We start from the raw sequence: 20,938 nt of genomic DNA on the forward strand, positions 1-20,938 counted from the left end.
CACCACACAATGCAGGTTCCTAAGCTGTGTTAACTTGGTCATCAACTCTGGAAAATAATAGACATCGGTCATTTTTTTTCCTTCCAAAAGTGGAGATAAGGTAGAGCCATAGAAATCCTAAAGTTCACTCACACTCACACCTTTGTTTCTCTCTCCAGCTCCCAGGTATCCCAAGATGGTACTAAAGGAGTAGGAAGCAAAGAAGCGGTTAACATGCTTCTGGCTTTAAATCAATTCCACGTAGCCTCGGAGGTGGTAGGACATTTCTGGCTAGGGTAAAAAGAGGCATGCTGCTTGGACTGATTAGTTTAGACACCTTACCTGTGTCCTCACTGTAGGAAAATCAGAGGTGTAGCGGGTGGGTGAGAAGTCACACCGCTAACAGCCAGTCTCAGGGACGCAACCCATCCCGCACCCCGGCGTCCTGCTCCCCATCCCCCATCCTTTGCTCAGCCAGGGGCTTAGGTCCTGGCCCCGCCCCCTTACAGTCCCGGAGTTTCTTTGGCCCCGCCCCCGACCGACTCGGAGCACGGTTTCTGGCCCCGCCTCCCGGCATCCTGTAGGCCCTGCCCCCAGCCCTGAGCTTGGCTCCCGGCCCCGCCCCGGCATGACGCCCAAAGCCGGCTGCGGGAGGGACCGGCTCCCCGGCCCGGCCGGGTGGGGGCGGAGCCCAGTGTGCAGCTGCGAGGACGGCAGCGGCGGGGGGTGGAGCCTCCGCCCGGAAGCCAGCGATTAGCGGCCATGGCAGTGCCGGCTCGCGGCTTCTACCTTCTTGGTGACCGTGTGAGCCGCATGCTGGCGCAGGGCGGGAGCGCAGTGCTGCCGGGGGTTCCGGGAGCAGACAGGCGCGTGTTCCGGGGCTTTCGGAGCAGCGGAGTGAGGTACGAGCGCCCGAGACGCTCGCTGTTTTCGGGTGTGGGTGCCGACGCGTGCGGAGCCGGCGGCTGCGGGAGGGGCGGCGGGGCGTGGGCCGCTGGCGCCTGCCGAGCTTTCCCGCGTCGGGCCAGAGGCTGGGGCAGCCGCGCGGCGCGGGGGGGCTGCGGGCGAGGCCTGCCTAGGCTTCGAACTTGGCCTCGCGGGCCTTGCGGGCAGGTCGCGTCGACCTCAATTCGGGCAGCCGGGATGTGGTCTGCTTTGGGCTCTGGCACCAGAATATTCCTGTTTTGCAGGAGGTACAGTGGAGTGGTTTAGGAAGACATTTGAGGCCCTCAGGAAAGGCGAGGTGGAAACAGGTGGTCTGCGTGTTTCAAGTAGTTGCTTTTGTTTTGGTTATTGTTGTATTTCGTAAACAAAGGAGTGAGCATTGTCTGGATGGTTTACTAGTGTTTGAGTTTCTGAATTCCTTTGTTGATGCTAATTCTGAGTTCTTTTCCAACTCCAAAATTCTTAATGATTTCACAAAATCAGATATTAATCTTGATTTCTCAGTCTTTTTCTGTATGGCTCTTCCCAAACCTCTTCAATCTTAAGATTGAAGTAATCAATCTTAGAATCATTGCATCTCTTTGGACCCCGTCGCTGGCTAGTACGTTACATGGTATGGTTTTAACTTCTGCACAGTGGCACCCCTGAACTCTTCACTTCTCCGCCATCTACTTGTTGGAGTTGCAAACTCAAACCTAAGCATCTAAAAATATATTCCCTTGACCCAGAGCCAGTGAGTCCAGAAGAGATTTTGTTTTCAAGACTTTCAGGGCTTCCAGTCACGCGTGTTCACTGCAGTTCTACGCGCTCAGAGATGGTCTTTTTCATCTTTTTGTATCACCAGTGAGCAGCACAAGTACCTGCAAGAAAGTAATAATCAGTAATGCCGAAACATAGCTACTGCTTATTTAAATTGGTTGGCTCCTATTTTATACATATATGTAGTTCTCAGTCTTGAGTGACTAAAATAAAAAGATATATATTTCCAATGGGGTTTACTTTAGATGTAGTTTCTGTTGATTAGATCTTCCACGAAGATATGTGAGACCATAAGTGATTCTGAGTTCTGGTTAATGAAGCTCTCGGGTGTTTGAAAGAATTTGCCAGTTGGTTTGGAATAACCAACTGTACTACCTAGGAAAAGCAGATTGTGTAAAATTCTGTTTGAATTGCAGAATTAAAGGTATAGTGTACTATAGTAACTCTGTTTTTTGAATTTCAGTTGTTTTAGGGCTTCTTTCCAGAGTGAGGATAGCCTTTTCCAGATTGTGTAAGTTGATGAATTTCCCTTTGTCAGCTTGATATCAGTAAAGAACCCATCACCTCATCCTCTCCATATACTTTAAATGGGAGTCAACAGTTAGAACCCAAACATTTCCTGGTAGCCACTTGCTTCATACACACGTGGCACAAGCAAAGGGATAATTCAGATCTTTTAAATTGTATTTAATGGTCTCTTTATAATTTAAAAGATGAATGCAACCGTTTTGGAAAGCTACTTTTTTTTTAAAGATTTTATTTATTTGTCAGAGAGAGAGAACATGAGCGTGGGCAAACAAGCAGGGGGTAGTGGCAGGCAGACGGGGAAGCAGGCTTCCTTCTGGGCAGGGAGGCTGACTTGGGACTGCATCCCAGGACCCTGGGATCATGACCTGAGCTGAAGGCAGCCACTTAACCGACTGAGCCACCCAGGCGTCCCTGGAAAGCTGTTCTTAATATAAAGAAGTATTACTTTCAACCTGGCTGCTTTCAGCCCCATTTGATATAGGTTATGACTATAAAAATAAATAATACTTTTGGTAGTTTTTATTTTCTTAAGGCAGTGCTAATCAAGTTAGGATAGGATGGTGTTTTTGACATCCTCTTGGCACTGAATACCACATATGAAGGTGAAGTTGGCTGTCAGGTTGAGAAACACCTGTGGACTGTTGGGTCTCGGGTGGGGAGGAACTCGGACAGTGTGTTGATGCTTATTGGTGTCTCTTTTCTCTTCTAGGACCAGCAGAGAGAAGAGATTCCATCTTCCAGAGGTCGCCACTGTCTGCCTCCCCACTTGTCCCAATCCTCAGTCATCTTTTTAAATAATGTAGTTACACATTAGTTGTCTAGTTCTTCATAGTGAATGTGGTTTAATCTGACATCATTCCTCTTGACTTGAAATTTGAGCCTTAGTGTTATTTTTATTGAAAATTATCTTTGAGTTTGATAAACTCTGTTTTAAATTAACAGATTTATTGTCAGTTTCTGAGCTACACAGAGCCTTAAAAGAAAAACGAAAAAGCATTTTTGATTATTTTTCATATTTTTGACTAGATATCTATACTAATGGAACATATGAGTACTTCTTTAATGAAGTATTTAATTGGAATTTCAAGAAATAATCTTGGGCAGAATTTGAAAATTATAAAATGTTGAAGTATCATTTAAGCTTTCTCTCATTTTTAAGATTTAACAGTGAGTTTTTTTATTTCCTCATGAGAAATTAGATCTTATTAATTGGAAGAAAATATATTTACTGTCAAATAAATAAGCCCTTATATTTGTTGCAGCTTATTGTTTCTTGAAATGAATTATCTAAATAGCCAAAAAGTTAAAAATAAAAAAAATTATAGTGATTAAATTTTTACTTTTTTTGCCTTTTTGCGTGAGTTTACAAATGAAAATGTCACTGGATTATAAATATCACATGAATCTTTGGCCCATTGTTTTCAGTGTATGGAGCTAGGCAGCAGCATTTCCCATTTGGAGGGGATGTTACACACCTTGTACATTAATGCCGTGCTCAAAGCAGATTTGCAGGTATCCTACAACAGGGACTTCCTAAATGCGGCTTTAGATCATCCTACCTGAACTTATTTTCAGTAATTAAATGGATATCCTAAGCGTTTGTTCCATGTTTATCCTGTTGCAAAGTGATTCCCAAAGTCGTTAATTTGGCAGATTCTCTTTTGTCCCTTGCTCCTGATAGGATGCCTTTAGTATTTGTAAAATTTTGTGTCCGGCCTACAGCTCTTGATGGAAACCTCACCTTTCTTTATGTCTCATTGACAATGGCTTTATAATTTTTGCAGCTAGACCAGCATTTAAAAAAACAAAAACAAAAAACTACAATTCTAGAGCTATTAAAAAATACTGATTTATGTTAGTTTTAACTAGTCATGTCTTGTAGAGGGAGTAGTTGAATTTTATAATTGAAAAAAGACCAAATTTCATCAGTAAGGCTGTTCATTTTTATTCAAATTCTCCCCTCTAGTAGTCATTCAATATTTCTGTCTCTGCAGCAGAATTATTTGATGTAAAGATCCTTTTATCCTCATGTGCAGCTTGAAGGACCCAGGCTCCAGTTAGGACTATTACTAAAGCTGATTTTTCATAGACTGATTTCAACCAAGATAAGAGTTAGTTCCAATGACTAGCAAAAGCAGTTTCTCAAAATCATATTTTGTTGGGAAATGTGATAGTGTGGTTTTCCTATCTTAGTGCCTTACCTATCTAATGAGATAGCTGTCTGGCTACAATGTTGATTTCTAAGCAGTTCTTAATGTCATTTTAAATTTAGAACCTACATATTTTGCCATTTAGTGTTTCTATATCTGAGTTTTATGTCTGTGTCCCAGCTGTTCAGAAATAATGTGTTCTAATGTAATGTCTCCAAAATCAAGTTTTCTGATTAAAATGGGTCAATAGATGAAAAAAGAGTAGTACTAGACGAACCATGAGAGACTGGACTCTTGAGAAACAAACTGAGGGTTCTAGAGGGGAGGGGGGTGGGAGGATGGGTTAGCCTGGGGATGGGTATTAAAGAGGGCACGTATTGAATGGAGCACTGGGTGTTATACGCAAACAGTGAATCATGGAACACAACATCAAAAACTAATGATGTAATGTATGGTGATTAACGTAACATAATAAAATTCAAAAAAAAAAAAAAAGACTAGTATTAATCTCAGATCTTGTTACTCAGTCATGGTGTTAGGAATAATTAAGCAGTTTCTTTATGACCTGAATCTTTGTTTTTCAAATACTATCTTTTCATGTTAATACCTTGATTGGATGATTAAAAACATCAGGAAAAAACAAAAATGCCACATAATTTTCCATGGTAACATACTCTCCTGGAATTCTGTGGAGCCCAATGGCAGGTTTGAAAATAGTTTGGATTGGAGATGATTAAGTTGTGGAGGGAGGTTTAAAGAGCTTGGAACTTGGGAGAAAATTGAACTGTCAGAGTGGGATAAATTAATGATTAATGATAAATGAGATTTGCTGTTGGGTGCCTTTTGGACCAGATAAAAAATACTTAAAAGATAGAAAACTTTGTGGTCAGAATGAAGATAAAAAATTCTGTGGTCAGAATGGAACATAATCTAAACCTAAATTAGTGTCAAAGAACTCAGGGTTGGGTGTTATCCAAGAATGCTTATCCAGGCTGCTCCACTTAACATTACATCATGTCCATTTTCTGTGTTGCTGTTGTTTTTACTAATATTTTATTGGTTGCATTATATTACATTAAGTCAATTGGTCATAACTTACATAACCATCTTGGTATTGTTCAGTGTCTAGTTCTTAAAACATACGAAATAATTTACTCTCAGATTTAGGTCATGTTCTTGTCAACATCATACCAACAGGGTTTGTTCACTTACTGATCTGAATGAAAATGATCAATGATCTATGTAGGTTTCTGTAATTACTCACAATAAAGAGTGTGCCTAGAACCGAAAGACTAAAGATTCATAATTCTAAAGTTAGGGCATATATAGTTTAAAATAGATGACCCTCTTTTCCCCTACGATCCTCTGTTTTGTTTCTTAAATTCCACAAATGAGTGAGATCATATAAAACAAGAAGAAATCAGAGAGGGAGACAAAACATAAGAGACTCCTAATCATAGGAAACGAACTGAGGGTTGCTGGAGGGGAGGGGGTGGAGCGATGGGGTAACTGGTTGATGGGCATTAAGGAGGGCACATGATGTAATGAACGAACACTGGGTATTATATAAGACCAATGAGTCACTGACCTCTACCTCTGAAACTAATAATACATAATGCGTTAATTAATTGGATTTAAATTTTAAAAAATTCAAAAAAAATAGATGTCCCCTCCCTGCTTTGGTTATTTATGAATGACTAATGAATATCATCTTGCCTTTAATACAGTTGTGTTGTTGAAAAATAAATTCTTACTAGTATTCAGTGAAACTTTACTCTGTGCTAAGCACTTTGCTGAGATTTTTTTGCATAAGTATATCCTTTTATCCTCACAACAGCTGAAGTAGACTATTACTATTCCTAATAGATTGGGTGATTGAGGCTTAGAAAAACTAACTTGCCCAGGCTAACAGTAAATAAATGGTGAAGACAGGGTTTGAACCTTAATGATCTACCCAGTGCTTTGCTCTATAAGCAACTTATAATTATTGACATATCTCACTATTCCTCTTCTTGAAAACATTTATTAAATCTCGTAGAACTTTTGTGAATCAAGAAAGCTAATTTTGCATATAAATCTTAAAAATTTTCTTGTCAGATTCCCTTAATGAAGGGTATTTTTTTTTTTTTTTAAGATTTTATTTATTTATTTGACAAGAGACACAGTGAGAGAGGGAACACAAGCAGGGGGAGTGGGAGAGGGAGAAGCAGGCTTCCCGCGGAGCAGGGAGCATGATGTGGGACTCAATCCCAGGACCCTGGGATCCTGACCTGAGCCGAAAGCAGACCCTTAACCGACTGAGCCACCCAGGTGTCCCATGAAGAGTATTTCTTAACCTAAGACTTTATGGACCGATTTTAGGGGGTCCATAAACTTAGATGGAAGATCACTAACCTCTAACAAATTTAGCATTTTCTTCAGTTGTAAATGTTGGCAACAAAGCACGGTAATATTAGCAGTATTTGAGATATTGCCAGTGAAGCCTCAGATACTTAAATATTACAGTTGATGCAGAGATTCAAAACATCATATATACTCATCATTATGTAGTTATTAGACCTGCCACTAGATGCTGTTCTTTAGTGCTTTAAAAACAAAAGTGATAGCCCTATTTCAAAAAAACTGGTTTCCTTGTAAACCTGTGTATTTTGTATTAAACATTCAAAAGATTGTTCTGAGAAGCTGTCCAAGGGTTCTTGTGGTACAAAACTTAGCATCTAAGATTCTGAAAAAAGCATGAATGTTGTTTAGGTAGCTACTGATGTTCTAATTTACAGGTCAGGGACCTGAAAGAGATGAATTGCAAAACTGAATAACAGAATTAGGCAAAATGGGAACTTGCTTTTAGGTTTTGTTTACAAAAGTATAATTTCTGATAAAATAATTTCAGGGTATAAGTGTAGTATTTAGGATGTGAAATGAAATGTTTTTAAAATTCCTAAACTTAACACTCCTAAGTATTCATTCACTTTCAAAAAATTTATTTACTTCAAAAGGCTCCCTCGTACTAGTAATTGGTTTTATTGGATATATAATTTGCGCTGGTTCCCTTGGGTTTCATTTCTGTTGTACTAATTCAAACTCAAAATCTCCAAGTGAGGCCCTAAAATACACAGCAATTAAGCTATGGTAGGACCTGCAGAGAAATCTGAATTGCTAATGATTATATTAGGCTTTTTTTTTATCTTTATAGATCATAAAACAGTCCACTGCAGCCCTAATTAAAGTTGTGGTTGAAAATGAGATTGGAACCTAGATGCAGAAGCGAGATGCCAAGTATACAAATTAAATATACTGCTGATCTTGGGTAGATTTTATTTGTTGTTATTTTACTATTTTATAAAGGAGTATTTTAATACCCAAGAAAAGTAGTGATTTATTTACTACTTTGCTTTAGATAATTAAATACTACATTTTGTTCTAGTAACCATAGGTTAGGATGGTTACAGTTTATTTCCTGGAAAATACAGAGAAATAAACAAGCTCATGGAAGCAGCACTAAATGATGGCTTTCTGGTCTCGTATTGCTCCTTGGTTATTTGATATGTCACCATCTGTCACTTAAAAGAGCTATTTTTACAAATCAGCCAGTCAACTTTTAGCCAAATCCCTTTCTGTAAGTTAAACAGAGAACATTCCCATTATGTAGATAAAGAAATTGCATTCCTTTCAGAGCAGTTGAGTTGTCCAACCTCATTATAGCTCCTGTGGACCAAGAAAGTATTCACTGGAAATGTAAGCAAACAGGCATTTATTTGGGCAATTAGAATTGCAATTTGGGAGACTCAGATTCAGGTAGAAATCTGACTCCTGTTCTGAGGAAGGCAAAGAGGGGACAGAATTATAAAGGCTAAAGTTCACAAGTGCAGTTCTCATTTAGGTCCTCAATGCAAAACAGACTGAAAGTAGGTTAACTGAGATTGGTTGCGTTAATACGCAAATAAGGGATTCAAGGTGAGGCTAAATCTAGGCTGAGGGTGTGTAGCTGGCAAAAAGTTCAGAGTTCCTCCAATGAGGACCTGCACAGATTCCTCCCTACAGCCTTTCCACACAATTTTCAAGAGACTTCCTTAGGCTTGCTTGCTCCATTTTGAAATCTCCTTTTACACTATTAATGGTGAACCAGGGCTGTCTTCTGGCTGGGGATAAGTAATCTGTAATGCATTATCCTGCCCTACTACTGACCACCCCCACCCCCACTGTGATTTATTGCTTTTTAATGAAGCCACATTTAGTGCCAGCCCAGCAATGGGAGGAGAATACTGAAAGGGAGAGCTCTTTGTCTTGCCTTCTTTGGGGGTCACTTGCAACATTACCTATTCAGGAAATTACACCTGAGCAAGTAATGACAGGGTGCATTGTGTGAAAAACATTTTAGGGGTCAAATTGACTGCACTTTATTAATGGCAATGGGAATACATAAGTTTTTGACCAAACCACATTTTTAAGAGTAAAAAGAGATGTTAAAATAAAATTTGATGGGTGCCTGGGTGGCTTAGTCGGTTAAGTGTCAGCCTTTGGCTCAGGTCATGATCTCAGGGTCCTGGGATCCAACCCCGGGTAGGGCTCCCTGTTCAGCATGGAGCCTGCTTGTTTCTCTCCCTCTGCCCCTCCCCTTGCTTGTGCTCACTCTCTTTCTCAAATAAAATTAAAAAAAATAATAATGAAAATTACATATTTGAAATACTTTACTGACATAAATATTTTAGGACCTATAAAAGAGTCCTGTTCAAAGCTGTTTTCAAAATTAATATTTTAAAAGGTAATTTATATCCTTATACATTAAAACAATTGAAAATTTTTGATCTTTATATTAATATACTCAATTTTTAAATTTTTTTTATTTTTTTTTAAGATTTTTTTTTTTTTATTTGACAGAGAGAGAGAGCGAGAGTAGGAACACAAGCAGGGGGAGTGGGAGAGGGAGAAGCAGGCCTCCTGCCGAGCAGGGAGCCCGATGTGGGACTCGATCCCAGGACCCCGGGATCATGACCTGAGCCGAAGGCAGACGCTTAACGACTGAGCCACCCAGGCGCCCTATACTCAATTTTTTATGTTAATTATTTGACTACTAACTTTCAACACATGCTGACTTCTTGGTACATATTCTTGAATCAGTTTCTTAGCCATATCTTTAATACCTTGACACTGATCATTTTCTGGAAAAAAAAAAGATGCTTAATTTAAAAATTAAATTTGTTGCAGTTTTTTTTAAAGTTGCAAATTATTCTTTTCTTTAGACATTGTATTTTTAGTTTTCAAAGTACTTTCTCTGCAGATGCTAAAGCACCTGTTAAGCTCAGAGCAAACTGCTAAATGGAACATAGTCTCAATTCTAGTTTTTTTCATATTGAAATGTGAAGATATTTTAGCCTAAATATTTTCACAGTTGCTGTCTTTGTGTCTCCTTTCAGAGTACCTTTCTTTGACAAATACTTATGTTAAATGTCATCACAGAAGTTGTTTGTATTTAGGACTATTAAAATATTTTGCCTTATTTATTTATCCATGTTTAGGTGCAGTAAAATTATAGGTCTTTTCAATTATATGCCATTACGTTCCAAAATATAAATATATTCAGTGAAAAACAGCTCCATCAAAAGATTCTTCCCACAAATTGGAATATTATAAATTAGGATTATAGATTTGTTTACTAAGGCTGCCACAAACAAAGTACCACAAACTAGATGATTTAAAACAACAGAAGACTAAAGAAGCTAGAAGACTGAAATCATGGTATCCGCAGAGCCTTGCTCTCCTCTTCTTGCTGGCAATCCTTAGTTTTCCTTGGTCTGTAGGGGCATAACTCCAATCCCCGCCTCTGTGGTCACGTGGATTATTGGATTAAGGGTCCACTCTACTCCAGTATGACCTCATCCTCATCCTACATCTTAATTATATTTGCAAATACCTTATTTCCAAATAAGGTCACAATCACAGGTGCAAAGAACTAGGATTTGGGAGACACAATTCAACCCACAACAATAGACTTTCAGAATTGCTTTTATATTGTTTAAGCCATTCTTGTTCAATTAGTTCTTATATTGTTTCTCCTGCTTTTAAAGGGATAAATTTCTTCCTTTGCTTTCGGAGGGATACGATTTCTGTTTGTAAGTTTGGTTTCAGTGACTGCAATTCACTAAAAGCTTCAGATCTCAAGTCCTCTTTCCAGTGTCCTTAGTGTATCTTCTGAATGTGTTGATTAGCAATTTCCAACAGATTTTGAACAAAATGCAACAATTTTAGGCCTTTTAGGCTAATTTACAAAATAAATTTTCAAACATTTATTTCTAAAATCTGACATAGGCAGTGAGGAGAGTACATTCTGCCATGATAAAATATTTTTTTTTTTTGTATTCAAAATAAACCTAATAAGGCTTGCAGTGGAGTTACAGTAACTGGGTTATGTGTACATTATTTGCTAGTTTTGTTTTTGATTCACACTTTAGCTAGTAGTAGATTATAGCTTGTTTGCACACCGCTCTAAGTGTTTCGGGCACATAGGCTTCACAGGTTTCTTCACATTGAACCAGACTGACCCCCTGTCGGGAATACTAGAGTAGGCATTCCTGCTCTGAGAGTGATGGGGGCCTAAGGAAGTGGTTCTTCACTGAGGCTCGAGAACCACTTTATACGTGCGTGAATACACTACTGTGGGATTTTAAAATCTAGTCTATAGAGAGCGTTCCTGGCAATTTCTTAGCCAGTTTGTTTCAATAGCTGAGTCCTGTTGTATTCTATGACAGGAATTTTGTCAGAATTTGCACTTTTTGTGCAAATCAGAGGCAAAAATGTTTGAGTTTTTCATTAGAATTAAGAACTTTTCATCCCCTGTAATCATAAACTAAGTGAAAAGACAAGCCACATCATGGTGATAGCTGATACACAGACCTAACTGATGATATAAGATTAGTGTTCAGAATGCATAAATAACTACTCCAAGTTAGACACAGATTAATAATTCATTAGAAAAATGGTCAAAAGTGATGAACAGGCATTCCATAGAAGAGGAGCTCCAAATGGCCAATTAACCTGTAAGACGTTCAACCTCTAGTAAATAGGGAAATGGATATTACGAGCACAATTAAATGCCGTTTAACTAATTGGTTTAGTTAAAAATTTTGACAGTATCAAGGAAGTAGAGCAATAGAAACTTTTATACACCATTGGTGGACTTGTGAACTAGTGCAGCAGCTTTGGAAAACAAGTTGGCATAAATCGAACCCCCATGTGTATCCTTTAATCAGAAATTCCATTCTGGTGTGTGTACCTTTAAGAAACATGTATATATTTTATTTTATATATCATGTATGTTATTATATCTTTAATGTTTAGAGATACAAACATTGGATGATAAAGGAAAGCAATGGAATTATAAGCCCACATTTCAGGATAGTGCTTAACTCTGGGAGAGGAGAGGGTTTGGGTAGAGGAGGGTTACAAGATGATTTTGGTGGTTATGGTGATACCATAAACTGGGTGGTAAGGTTGTTAATTATTATTTTTCCTTTTTATATGTTTTATAGATATTTTCTATCTGTTCGTAATATAGTTCAAGAAGATCTCTTTTTGATAACATTTAAAAAACATTTTAAGATGGGTAAATATCCAGAATACTGCCTGTCTCACCATTTTATGTTACATATTCCTTTTTAATCTTTAGCCATATGCAGGCATGTTTTAAGTTAAAATTGTGTACCTACAACTTTTCATCTCACTTTTTCACTTAACTTTATGAAGAATATTTTCACATATTGTTGTTTTTACAGTTACTGTTTTCAGTGGCAGCATAAGAATTCCAACAAATTATAATACAGTGAACAATTTAACTCTGATAATTCCACAAATATTTAGTAAACACATACAATGTGCAAAATACTCTGGTATTAAGGACATTGTAGTAAATACAAACGTCCTGCCCGCACAGCTTCCAGTATAGTGTGTCCACATAGGAGTGTGGAGCAGTGGTTTCAACAAGGATTTGCCATACCACAGCTGGGTCAGAGCAGGGTGCTGTGGGGGCTCATAGTGGAGGCAGTTCCCTAGGGAGAAGGGGTCAGAGAACATTTCCCAGGGGTCCTTCCAAGCTGAGACTTGAGGAATGTGTGGGAGTGAAGGAGGAACAGACTTGCTAGGACGTTGGGGAGGTCAGAAGGAGAAGGAAGAGTGTTTCAGGAAGCGGGAATAGTGTATGTGAAGGCCCAGAGCAACAACCCGGCCCAGTGGATAAATTGAAATGCAGCTGCGTGTAATGTGGGACTTGGCGAGCTTAGTGTTCCTTAGCAACGAGGCCAAGGAAAGCTCATGCAGGGGCTTGTAAGCTTCAGGAAATTTGGATTTTAGTTGGAACTCCCTTTTCTCAGTTTTTCTGTTCAAAAATTTTGGAGTCATATTTGACTTCTTTTCCTCATTCCCTACATCCAGTCTCAGTAAATCCAGTGGCTTCATCCTCCAGATTAACTCAGAATCAGACTACTTCACACCTCCACTACTACCCTCTTTGTCCAAGCCACCCTACCTCTTGCCTGGGATACCACACTAGCCTCTTATTGGTGCCCCCACTCCCTCCTCGCTCCCATAGTCTGTCCTCCACATTTTCACCAGTGATTGAATAATGAAAATCGGGTCATAGCACTCCACAAAATCACCAAATGGCTTCCTCCCTCACGGTAGAAGCCAGCATCCTTGTGAAGGTCTGCAGGACCTTATGTGTTCTGATGTTCCATGACTTCTCTGACTTTGTGTCCTGTCCTGGTCCATTTGTTTCCACCACAGCCACTGCCCTTCTTGCCATTCACCACCATACCAGACACGCTCCTGCCTAAAGTACTTGCTCTGCACTTCCCTTGGCCTAGAATTATTTTGTCCAGATAGCCACATGACATATTCCCTCATTGCCTTCTTTTATGATAAAATATCACCTGATTAATAAGAGAAGAGACACCTAACCCATCCATATAAAATGACAACTCTCTGGCGATGCCTGGGTGGCTCAGTCAGTTAAGCATCCAGCTCTTAGTTTCGGCTCAGGTCATGATCTCAGAGTCTTGAGATCGAGTCCTGCGTCAGCTTGTGCTCAGCACAGAGTCTGCTTGAGCTTCTCTCTGTCTCCCTTTCCCTCTCCCCCTGCTCACACGCATGTGCACATTCTCTCTAAATGAATGAATGAATGAATGAATGAAATCCTTAAAATGACAACTCTGGCTTCCAGATATGCCCTTTCCCTCTGTCACACATGATATGTTAAATATTTGCCTTTTAAAAATTTGTCTTCTTTTAAAAAAAAAACTTATGTCTGTCTTCATCTAGAATATAATTCCCATAAAAGTGGGCAGTTTGTTTTGTATACTGTTATTTATATTTCCTAGAATAGTGCCTGGTAGTTAGGAGGTTTTCAGTATGTGTTAATTAAATTAATAGACAATGAGCTTGAAGTGAGGAGTTTTAATAGGGAACTGGCATGATTAAATTTGGAAAATCACTCTGGCTGCAGTGTGGAAAATGGATTGGCAGAGATTGACTTGAGCCGGGGAGAACTCTTAGGAGCTGTATGTTTCTATGCCTGAATACTTGCACTGTTATGGATATTTAATATTTTTCAACAATACACATGTTGAAAAATCTCATTTGTTTATGCACTAAAGACTATGTGAGCTAGATAATGTGTGTGTTTACTGGTTCATCCAGCATATGGACTGATAGGGGCATCCACCCTTTGGGCCTCCGCTAATTCCAGGTTGCTTCATTTCTCCTTATATTTTATCTCCCACAGAGCCAGGCTAGCTGAGGCTCTGCAGGGACTGAGTGAATCGATGGGCTGAGCCCGCTGCTACGAAAAATCCTCAAAGTTCCTATTTATAATTGGGTGTTTACCCATAAACACCAACTAGGCCAGGCTGTAGCGTCTCAGCTGTAATTAGCAAGCTCACTTAGCACATTAGTGCTATAAGGTAAGCCTTGTCACTCTCTCAGATCCCAGCATACAGGATGCAGTCAAATTTAATCTGTATGTAAATTGTCTCTCTATGGAAGCCAGGATTCCGTTTATGCCACTGCCAACTCTGGCATTCTCAGGGTCCCACAGCTTTGTAATATCTAAGGCATAATTATCCTGGATTATGTTCAGTGATTGCCAGTTTCACAGTAGCCTATGAACAAATTATTGTGTGTGACCGATAATCAACTAATAAAACATGTCAGCAGCAGCATTTCTATGCATATGCTATAAAATGTAACATGGAGCTCAGGTGATTTTGTAATTTAAAATATAAATGCATGTTTTTTATTATAAAAGTGAATTCTAGTATATTAGCAGGTAAACCTGCTTCTATAGTATTTTACCCTAACTGAATATTGTTGACACAATTTAATTTATGGAAAGTATTTATTTTTTGCCACCTCATAGAAATGAGTCCTGCTGGAATAAGTTGCCATATATGCAGACTTTAGTATTTTCTAATGTAAGAGGACCTTGTTCTCTTAGAATTAAAAGGTCACTTAAATGAAATGTAAATATGGGCACTGGAAATTCAGTTCCAAAAACGTTTGTTATCTAATCTTGAAAGATAAAATTTAAACTCAGAAGTATTTTATCTTGATTTAATCTGTAATTATAATTGTGTACTAATCATTAGAATGTACAAAGACACAAACTACAAAAGCTCACTCAAGAAATAGTAGATAGCCAGAATAGCCCTCTATATTAAAGAACTGAAATTTGTAGTTTTAAGCCTTTCCACAATGAAAGCTCCAGGACCAGACATTTAAGGAAGAAATAATACCAATTCTGCACAAACTCTTCTGGAAATTTGAAGAGGATGGGATATTTCCTAACTCATTCTATGAGGGTAGCATCATCCTGATACCAAAACCATACAAAGACATTACAAGAAAACTACAGACAAATACCTCTCATGCACAGAGATGCAAAAAAATTTAACAAAATTTTAGATGAAGTCCCCATAATCTGGAAAGGAGGAAAGGATAGGCAATGAAGTTTATCCCAGAAATGCAAGATGGGTTTAACATTTGAAAATCAATCAATGTAATTCATCGTATTAACAGACTAAAACCAAAACCATGTGATCATATGATTATCTCTGTAGACACGTAGAAAAGCATTTGACAATATCCTGATATAAAGTCCCATCAAACTAGGGATAGGCCTAATCATAGAACTAAATGTGTAACCTGAACCCATGAAACTTCTAGGTGGAAACATTAAAGAAAACCTTTGTGACCTTGAGTTAGGCAAAGATTTCTCATACACATCACCAAAGGCATATTCCATAAAAGGAAAACTGAATGAAGAACATCAAAATCGAAAACTGATCTCCCAAAGACACAATTAAGAGAATGAAGAGGCAAAGCACAGACTAGAGAAAATATTTCAAATCATATATTGGTAAAGTACTTGAACCTAGGTTGTATGCAGAACTCTCAAAACTCAATAATAAGGAAACAACCTATAGAACAATAGGCAAAACATGAAATCACACAATTCACAAAAGAATAGAGGCAGATGATAAATAAGCACTTGAATAGATGCTTAATATTATTATTTATTATGGGAATGTAAATTAAAAGCACAGTGAGATACCACTACATAGCCAGTTGAATGTCTGAAATTTGAAAGACCAGCCATATCATGTTATGCAAGTATGTGGAACAACTGGAACTCTCATATACTGCCGGTAGAAATGTAAAATGGTACAACCACTATGGAAAACTGAGAGATTCTTAAAAATGTGAACATACCTATCATATGACCCAGCCATTCTGCTCCTAGGCATTTACTTAAGAGAAAATGTACCTGGCTTGTACATGAGCGTTTATTACAGCTTTATTTGCCATGACTAAAAACTGGAAACAAGCCAAATATCCGTCAACAGTTGAACAGATAAACAAATTTTGATATATCCATACAATTGAAAACTACTCAGCAATAAGAAGAAATGAACTGTTGATACATGTGGCAACATGAATGAATCTTAGTTATGCTGAGTGAAAGTAGCTAGATAAAATGGAGTATGTAGTGCATGATTCCATTTTTATAAAATTCGTGATAATACAAACTAATATATAGTGACAGAAAGCAGATCAGTGGTTGCCTGGGGATAGGGAAGGGGGTGTGGCAAGGACAGCAGAATGGTGAGATTACAAAGGAGCACCAGATTTCTTCTGAGGGTTTCATTTGCTTGATTGTGGTGATAGTTTCCCAAGTATATACATATAATAAAACATCAAAAGGCACACTTTAAATATGTGCAGTATATTTTATGTCAGTTATACTTCAATAAAGCTATTAGAAAATTAGGACAGTGGAGCAAGATTGGTACACTGATTTGTCACGATTTTCCTTGTCTTGAAAGCTGTGAAAGTTTTGGTGAAAAGTAGATAAATTAGAAACAAAAGTTGACTTTACTTACAGTTATAAAGTTGTATTGTCTCATCAGTTTATTTCCTCAGTTAACTGTTTACCTATGGCAATGATTATTTTTAAAATATACTTTTATGTTGAAATGAAGAAGTGGTTTTCGAACATGGTCATGCAGAAGAGTATCTGTGGGGATTTGTTAGACATGCGGATTTCCAGGCTGTTCTGAATCATGGGGGTAGGAATCTACAAGTTTGGCAAGCTTCCCAGGCAATTTTGGTGTATGTATCCATAGACCACATTTCAGAATCTTGGTAGAACAATGTTCATGTCAAAATTGTATGAACTGGGATGGACACTATTGACCACTGGTGCCAGATTGAAATGGAATATTCTTGATATAGTTACATATATATACCAACCTCTTAGAAAGGACAGTTGACTTATTTGAAAGGGGTAGCAAATTTGAGTTTTGTTTGCGTTGGTTGATATTCACGATGCCTGCCCCCAGGTACCAGAAAGAATTCAGGTGCTATAAGGTTTCCTTTTCTCCTTTTTCTCTTCTGCTTCTTCCCCCTCCTCCTTTTCCTTTCTTCATGATATTCAATGACCTGCCTTTGGTGTTTGTATAATAATCATGTGCTACATACAGATACTGCTTTCACTAGTCCTTTCAATAGTGAAAGGACAGGGGCAGGAGGAAGAAAGAACCATCTTACCCTTTATCAGGTACCTTAAAAAAATGAACACACAGTAAGAGCAACCTTAATTCACCACTTTTAACTTTGAGATCATGGAGAGCAAGAAAGCCTTTTCAATATATGCATTTCTTTGTGCCTTTCTAGGGACTGATTGATGGTTGCTCACCTGGACAATCATAGATGTGTAGTTCACACTTGGACCTCGTACCTTTACATGACTGAATGTTCCTTATTGTCTTTTTAGTACTCTACTTATTTTGTTTTCCACAGACATGATGCCATTATTATCTCAGGAACTGAAATGGCCAGACAAATCCAGAAAGAAATACAGAGAGGTGTGGAATCATGGATTTCCCTTGGGAACAGAAGACCTCACCTCAGTATCATATTAGTGGGCGATAACCCAGCAAGTCATACGTACGTCAGGAAGAAGATCAGAGCCGCCTCTGCTGTAGGTGGGGATGCGTTTTAGTTGTTCTTGTTACTAAATCATGTGTTCTGGTTTTACTTCAAAGTGTGATCATTATCAGTGATAGTTGTCAAATAAGTGCTATTTGAATAACATTTATTATTATTAGAAATTAGTTACCAAAGCTTATGTTCATTTCTTAATCTTTGTCTTCAACTTTCTTACTGAATTAACTCAACGTGATTTCAGATCCTATGGTGACATGTCAGAGGAACACTGCACATTTAAAGGGCCCATTTTTAGGCACAGCATAGGGAATGTAGACGACGGTGCTGTAATAGGCTTGTACGGTGACAGGTGGTTGCTACACTTGTGATGAGCACAGCAAACGGAATAGACTTGTCAAATCACCAGGTTGTACCCCTGAAAAACTAATGTAATATTGTATGTCAACTGTATTTCAATTTTTTAAAAAAGGCCCATTTTTATTATATTGGCTCAAATCTGATAATAAACCTGGCCAGTTCACTCTGCTGAACCCGGCCTAATAGTGGGGGCAGTGGTATTGGTATCTTTATTCAACCCACTAACAGTAGCTTATCACAAATAAATGCAATGGGATATGGGGCCAAAAAAATGCACGTGAATCATGACAAAGCATCTGTGCTATTCGAGAAATCCCTTTTTAATGGTGCTTTGGACATCATTTTTGTAGGAGGGCCTTTCCTTCCAGTGGGATAGGAGCAGGGGACACCAATTGCACACTGTGTAAGACACCATGAATGAAAAAAAACCACATCTTTGTTAGTCCAGTGACTTCGTGTATTTGTTTTTCTTCCAGGGATCTGTAGTGAGATCATTCTAAAACCTAAGGATGTTTCACAGGAAGAACTTTTGGACGTAACTGATCAATTGAATATGGACCCAAGCGTCAGTGGTATATTAGTTCAGTTGCCACTTCCAGGTACAGAAGGTTCTATATGTCTGCTTTGGCTTTAGGTTAAAGCGCATCTTTTGACATTGTTTCAAGACACCACAAGTAATTTAGAAAATACGTTCATGAAGGGACTATTAGACTAGCATGTAATTGTTGACAAATCCCAAATGACTTATTGCTTACAATGACTGAAACTTGTGAAAGAAAAATTTAGGCAAAGATTACATGCAGTCCTCACTTTATACAATAGTGTAAGACCATAAAAATGAGTGTGTAAGGCGAAACCCGATAAAGGGATCCTAAAAATCAATGGGAAAAACAACAGTTGTTAAGTGACCTTTAAAATGTTCTCCTCAAACATTAAAAACTCTTACTGTGGTTCATAAATATATAGGGAAATGAAAAAAAAAGTAAAACTTATATTTGTTCAGTATACTATAATTTAAAACATTAAAAACATCGAGGGGCGTCTGAGTGGCTCGGTCAATTGGGTGTCTGACTCTTGATTGTGGTGCAGGTCATGATTTCAGGTTTGTGAGGTCGAGCCCCAGGTCTGGCTCCTTGCTCGGCACGGACCCTGCTTAGGATTCTCTCTCTCCCTCTTACTCTGCCCCTCCCCACTCCCTCTCTAAAACAAACAAACAAAAAAACTTAGAAACATTGAGAATTAAAGTTATTTCTTTGCAAAAACTTGATCAGAGGAGTTTGAACAGTAACTTGCCTTCTTCTCATCATGTAACTTACAATATGGCGCAAGCATCTTTTCTGTGCCTTGGTGAATTGAATTGTATATTCCTTTCTAAGTTTGGATCAGCCTCCATTTTGTCCTCTGTAATCATTTGCCGAGCGATCTTCTTGTGGTTTGTAGTTTTTTCAGAGTTGTGAAGTATCCCTGAGAGTTTCTTTAACGTGATGCTTTATGCGGGTCCCACTTACTCTGGGATGTTGTCATCCTTTTTGTCACAAGAACCTTCTTCATTTGTGTGAGACAGTCGGCCTTCACTAAGCTCCTGTGGCTCATAGCCGCATTGCTCCAAAGCGCACAGCGTCAACATTCCAGGGTCACCTAGTTCTTGGACAAGCCATTTCCATTCAGTCAGAATCCTCCCATAGCGACCTAATCTTGTCTTCTGCATTCATAGTTCTTACCTTCCCGTGGGCCCGGGCTTCTGCTGTCTTTGCTTTGTTGTCACCATTTTCAGGCCTTCTGTTCACATCTTAATTTCACTTCCAGCGTCGCCACATTTTCTTTGCTGCCCTGTCACCTTTACAGGTTAATTCCCTTTGTCGATGATCTACTTTTGTGAAATGTCATGTGAGCTGATCACTGGGAGACAAGGAGGAAGGATGATTTGTCATTTATGTTTGAGCTGAATAACGAGTGTGCAGCGACCAATCATCCACAGACTTGTAAAGAAGTGACATGTTGCTCACTGATCCTGATGCTCATCTTTATTTACATAGTGATTTGTGGACCAGAGGGCCCGCAGCTCTTACATAATTACTCACAGTGAACTGACACCATAACTGACATTTGAACTGTGTTGTTGGATGGCTGGGGTTATTTAACTAAATGGTGGCTCTGAAATTCATGCCTGTTTCAACTGAGTACAGTGAGGACTTCTGGCTGAGTATAGATGACAGTAGTTTTGAGTTCTGTAAATTTTGCAGAAAGCAAAAGCTGAATGGTGCTATTGCATGGATTCTTTGTATGGTATTAATATGATACTTTATCCAGCAATATAACTTAATGCCTTAGTATATAACTTTTGTGCTGTCTAAATTCACATTTCTAATTCTCTTAGGGGTTTATTAACCTCTCATTCATTGCCTCCCAAAAATTTGGCAGTGGGCTTAAACCCAGTTGATTGGCTCATATTAAAAGAGAGTCTTTTTTCTACTGTATTTGCCAGGCAATCTTCTTGTGTTTTGTAGTTTTTTAAATTTCTCCCACCTGTATTTGTACTGAATTCAAATAGTTGTAAAAAATGTCACAAATTTATAAATTTACAAATCTAAAACATTAGATTAAGTTTGTCTTAAAAATTAAGTTCCGGGGCGCCTGGGTGGCTCAGTCGTTAAGCGTCTGCCTTCGGCTCAGGTCGTGATCCCAGGACCCTGGGATCGAGCCCCACATCGGGCTCCCTGCTCCGC

At 38.7% G+C, this 20,938-nt stretch overlaps 1 protein-coding gene across 2 annotated transcripts in view; it reads left to right on the forward strand.

Annotated features, from left to right (window-relative positions):
* The first annotated feature begins 716 nt into the window (after positions 1–716).
* The window catches only part of MTHFD2L (methylenetetrahydrofolate dehydrogenase (NADP+ dependent) 2 like), a 130,370-nt gene continuing 110,148 nt past the window's right edge, over positions 717–20,938 (forward strand). For both annotated transcript variants that reach the window (XM_032400531.1, XM_032400532.1), the window contains exons 1-3: positions 717–881; positions 17,709–17,893; positions 18,689–18,811. In XM_032400531.1, coding sequence (XP_032256422.1) covers positions 742–881; positions 17,709–17,893; positions 18,689–18,811 — 448 coding nt within the window. In that variant the 5' untranslated portion in view covers positions 717–741. The remainder of the gene's footprint in view (positions 882–17,708; positions 17,894–18,688; positions 18,812–20,938) is intronic.

Source organism: Phoca vitulina, unplaced genomic scaffold (assembly GCF_004348235.1).
Source record: "Phoca vitulina isolate PV1807 unplaced genomic scaffold, GSC_HSeal_1.0 scaffold3, whole genome shotgun sequence".
Taxonomy (NCBI): domain Eukaryota; kingdom Metazoa; phylum Chordata; class Mammalia; order Carnivora; family Phocidae; genus Phoca; species Phoca vitulina.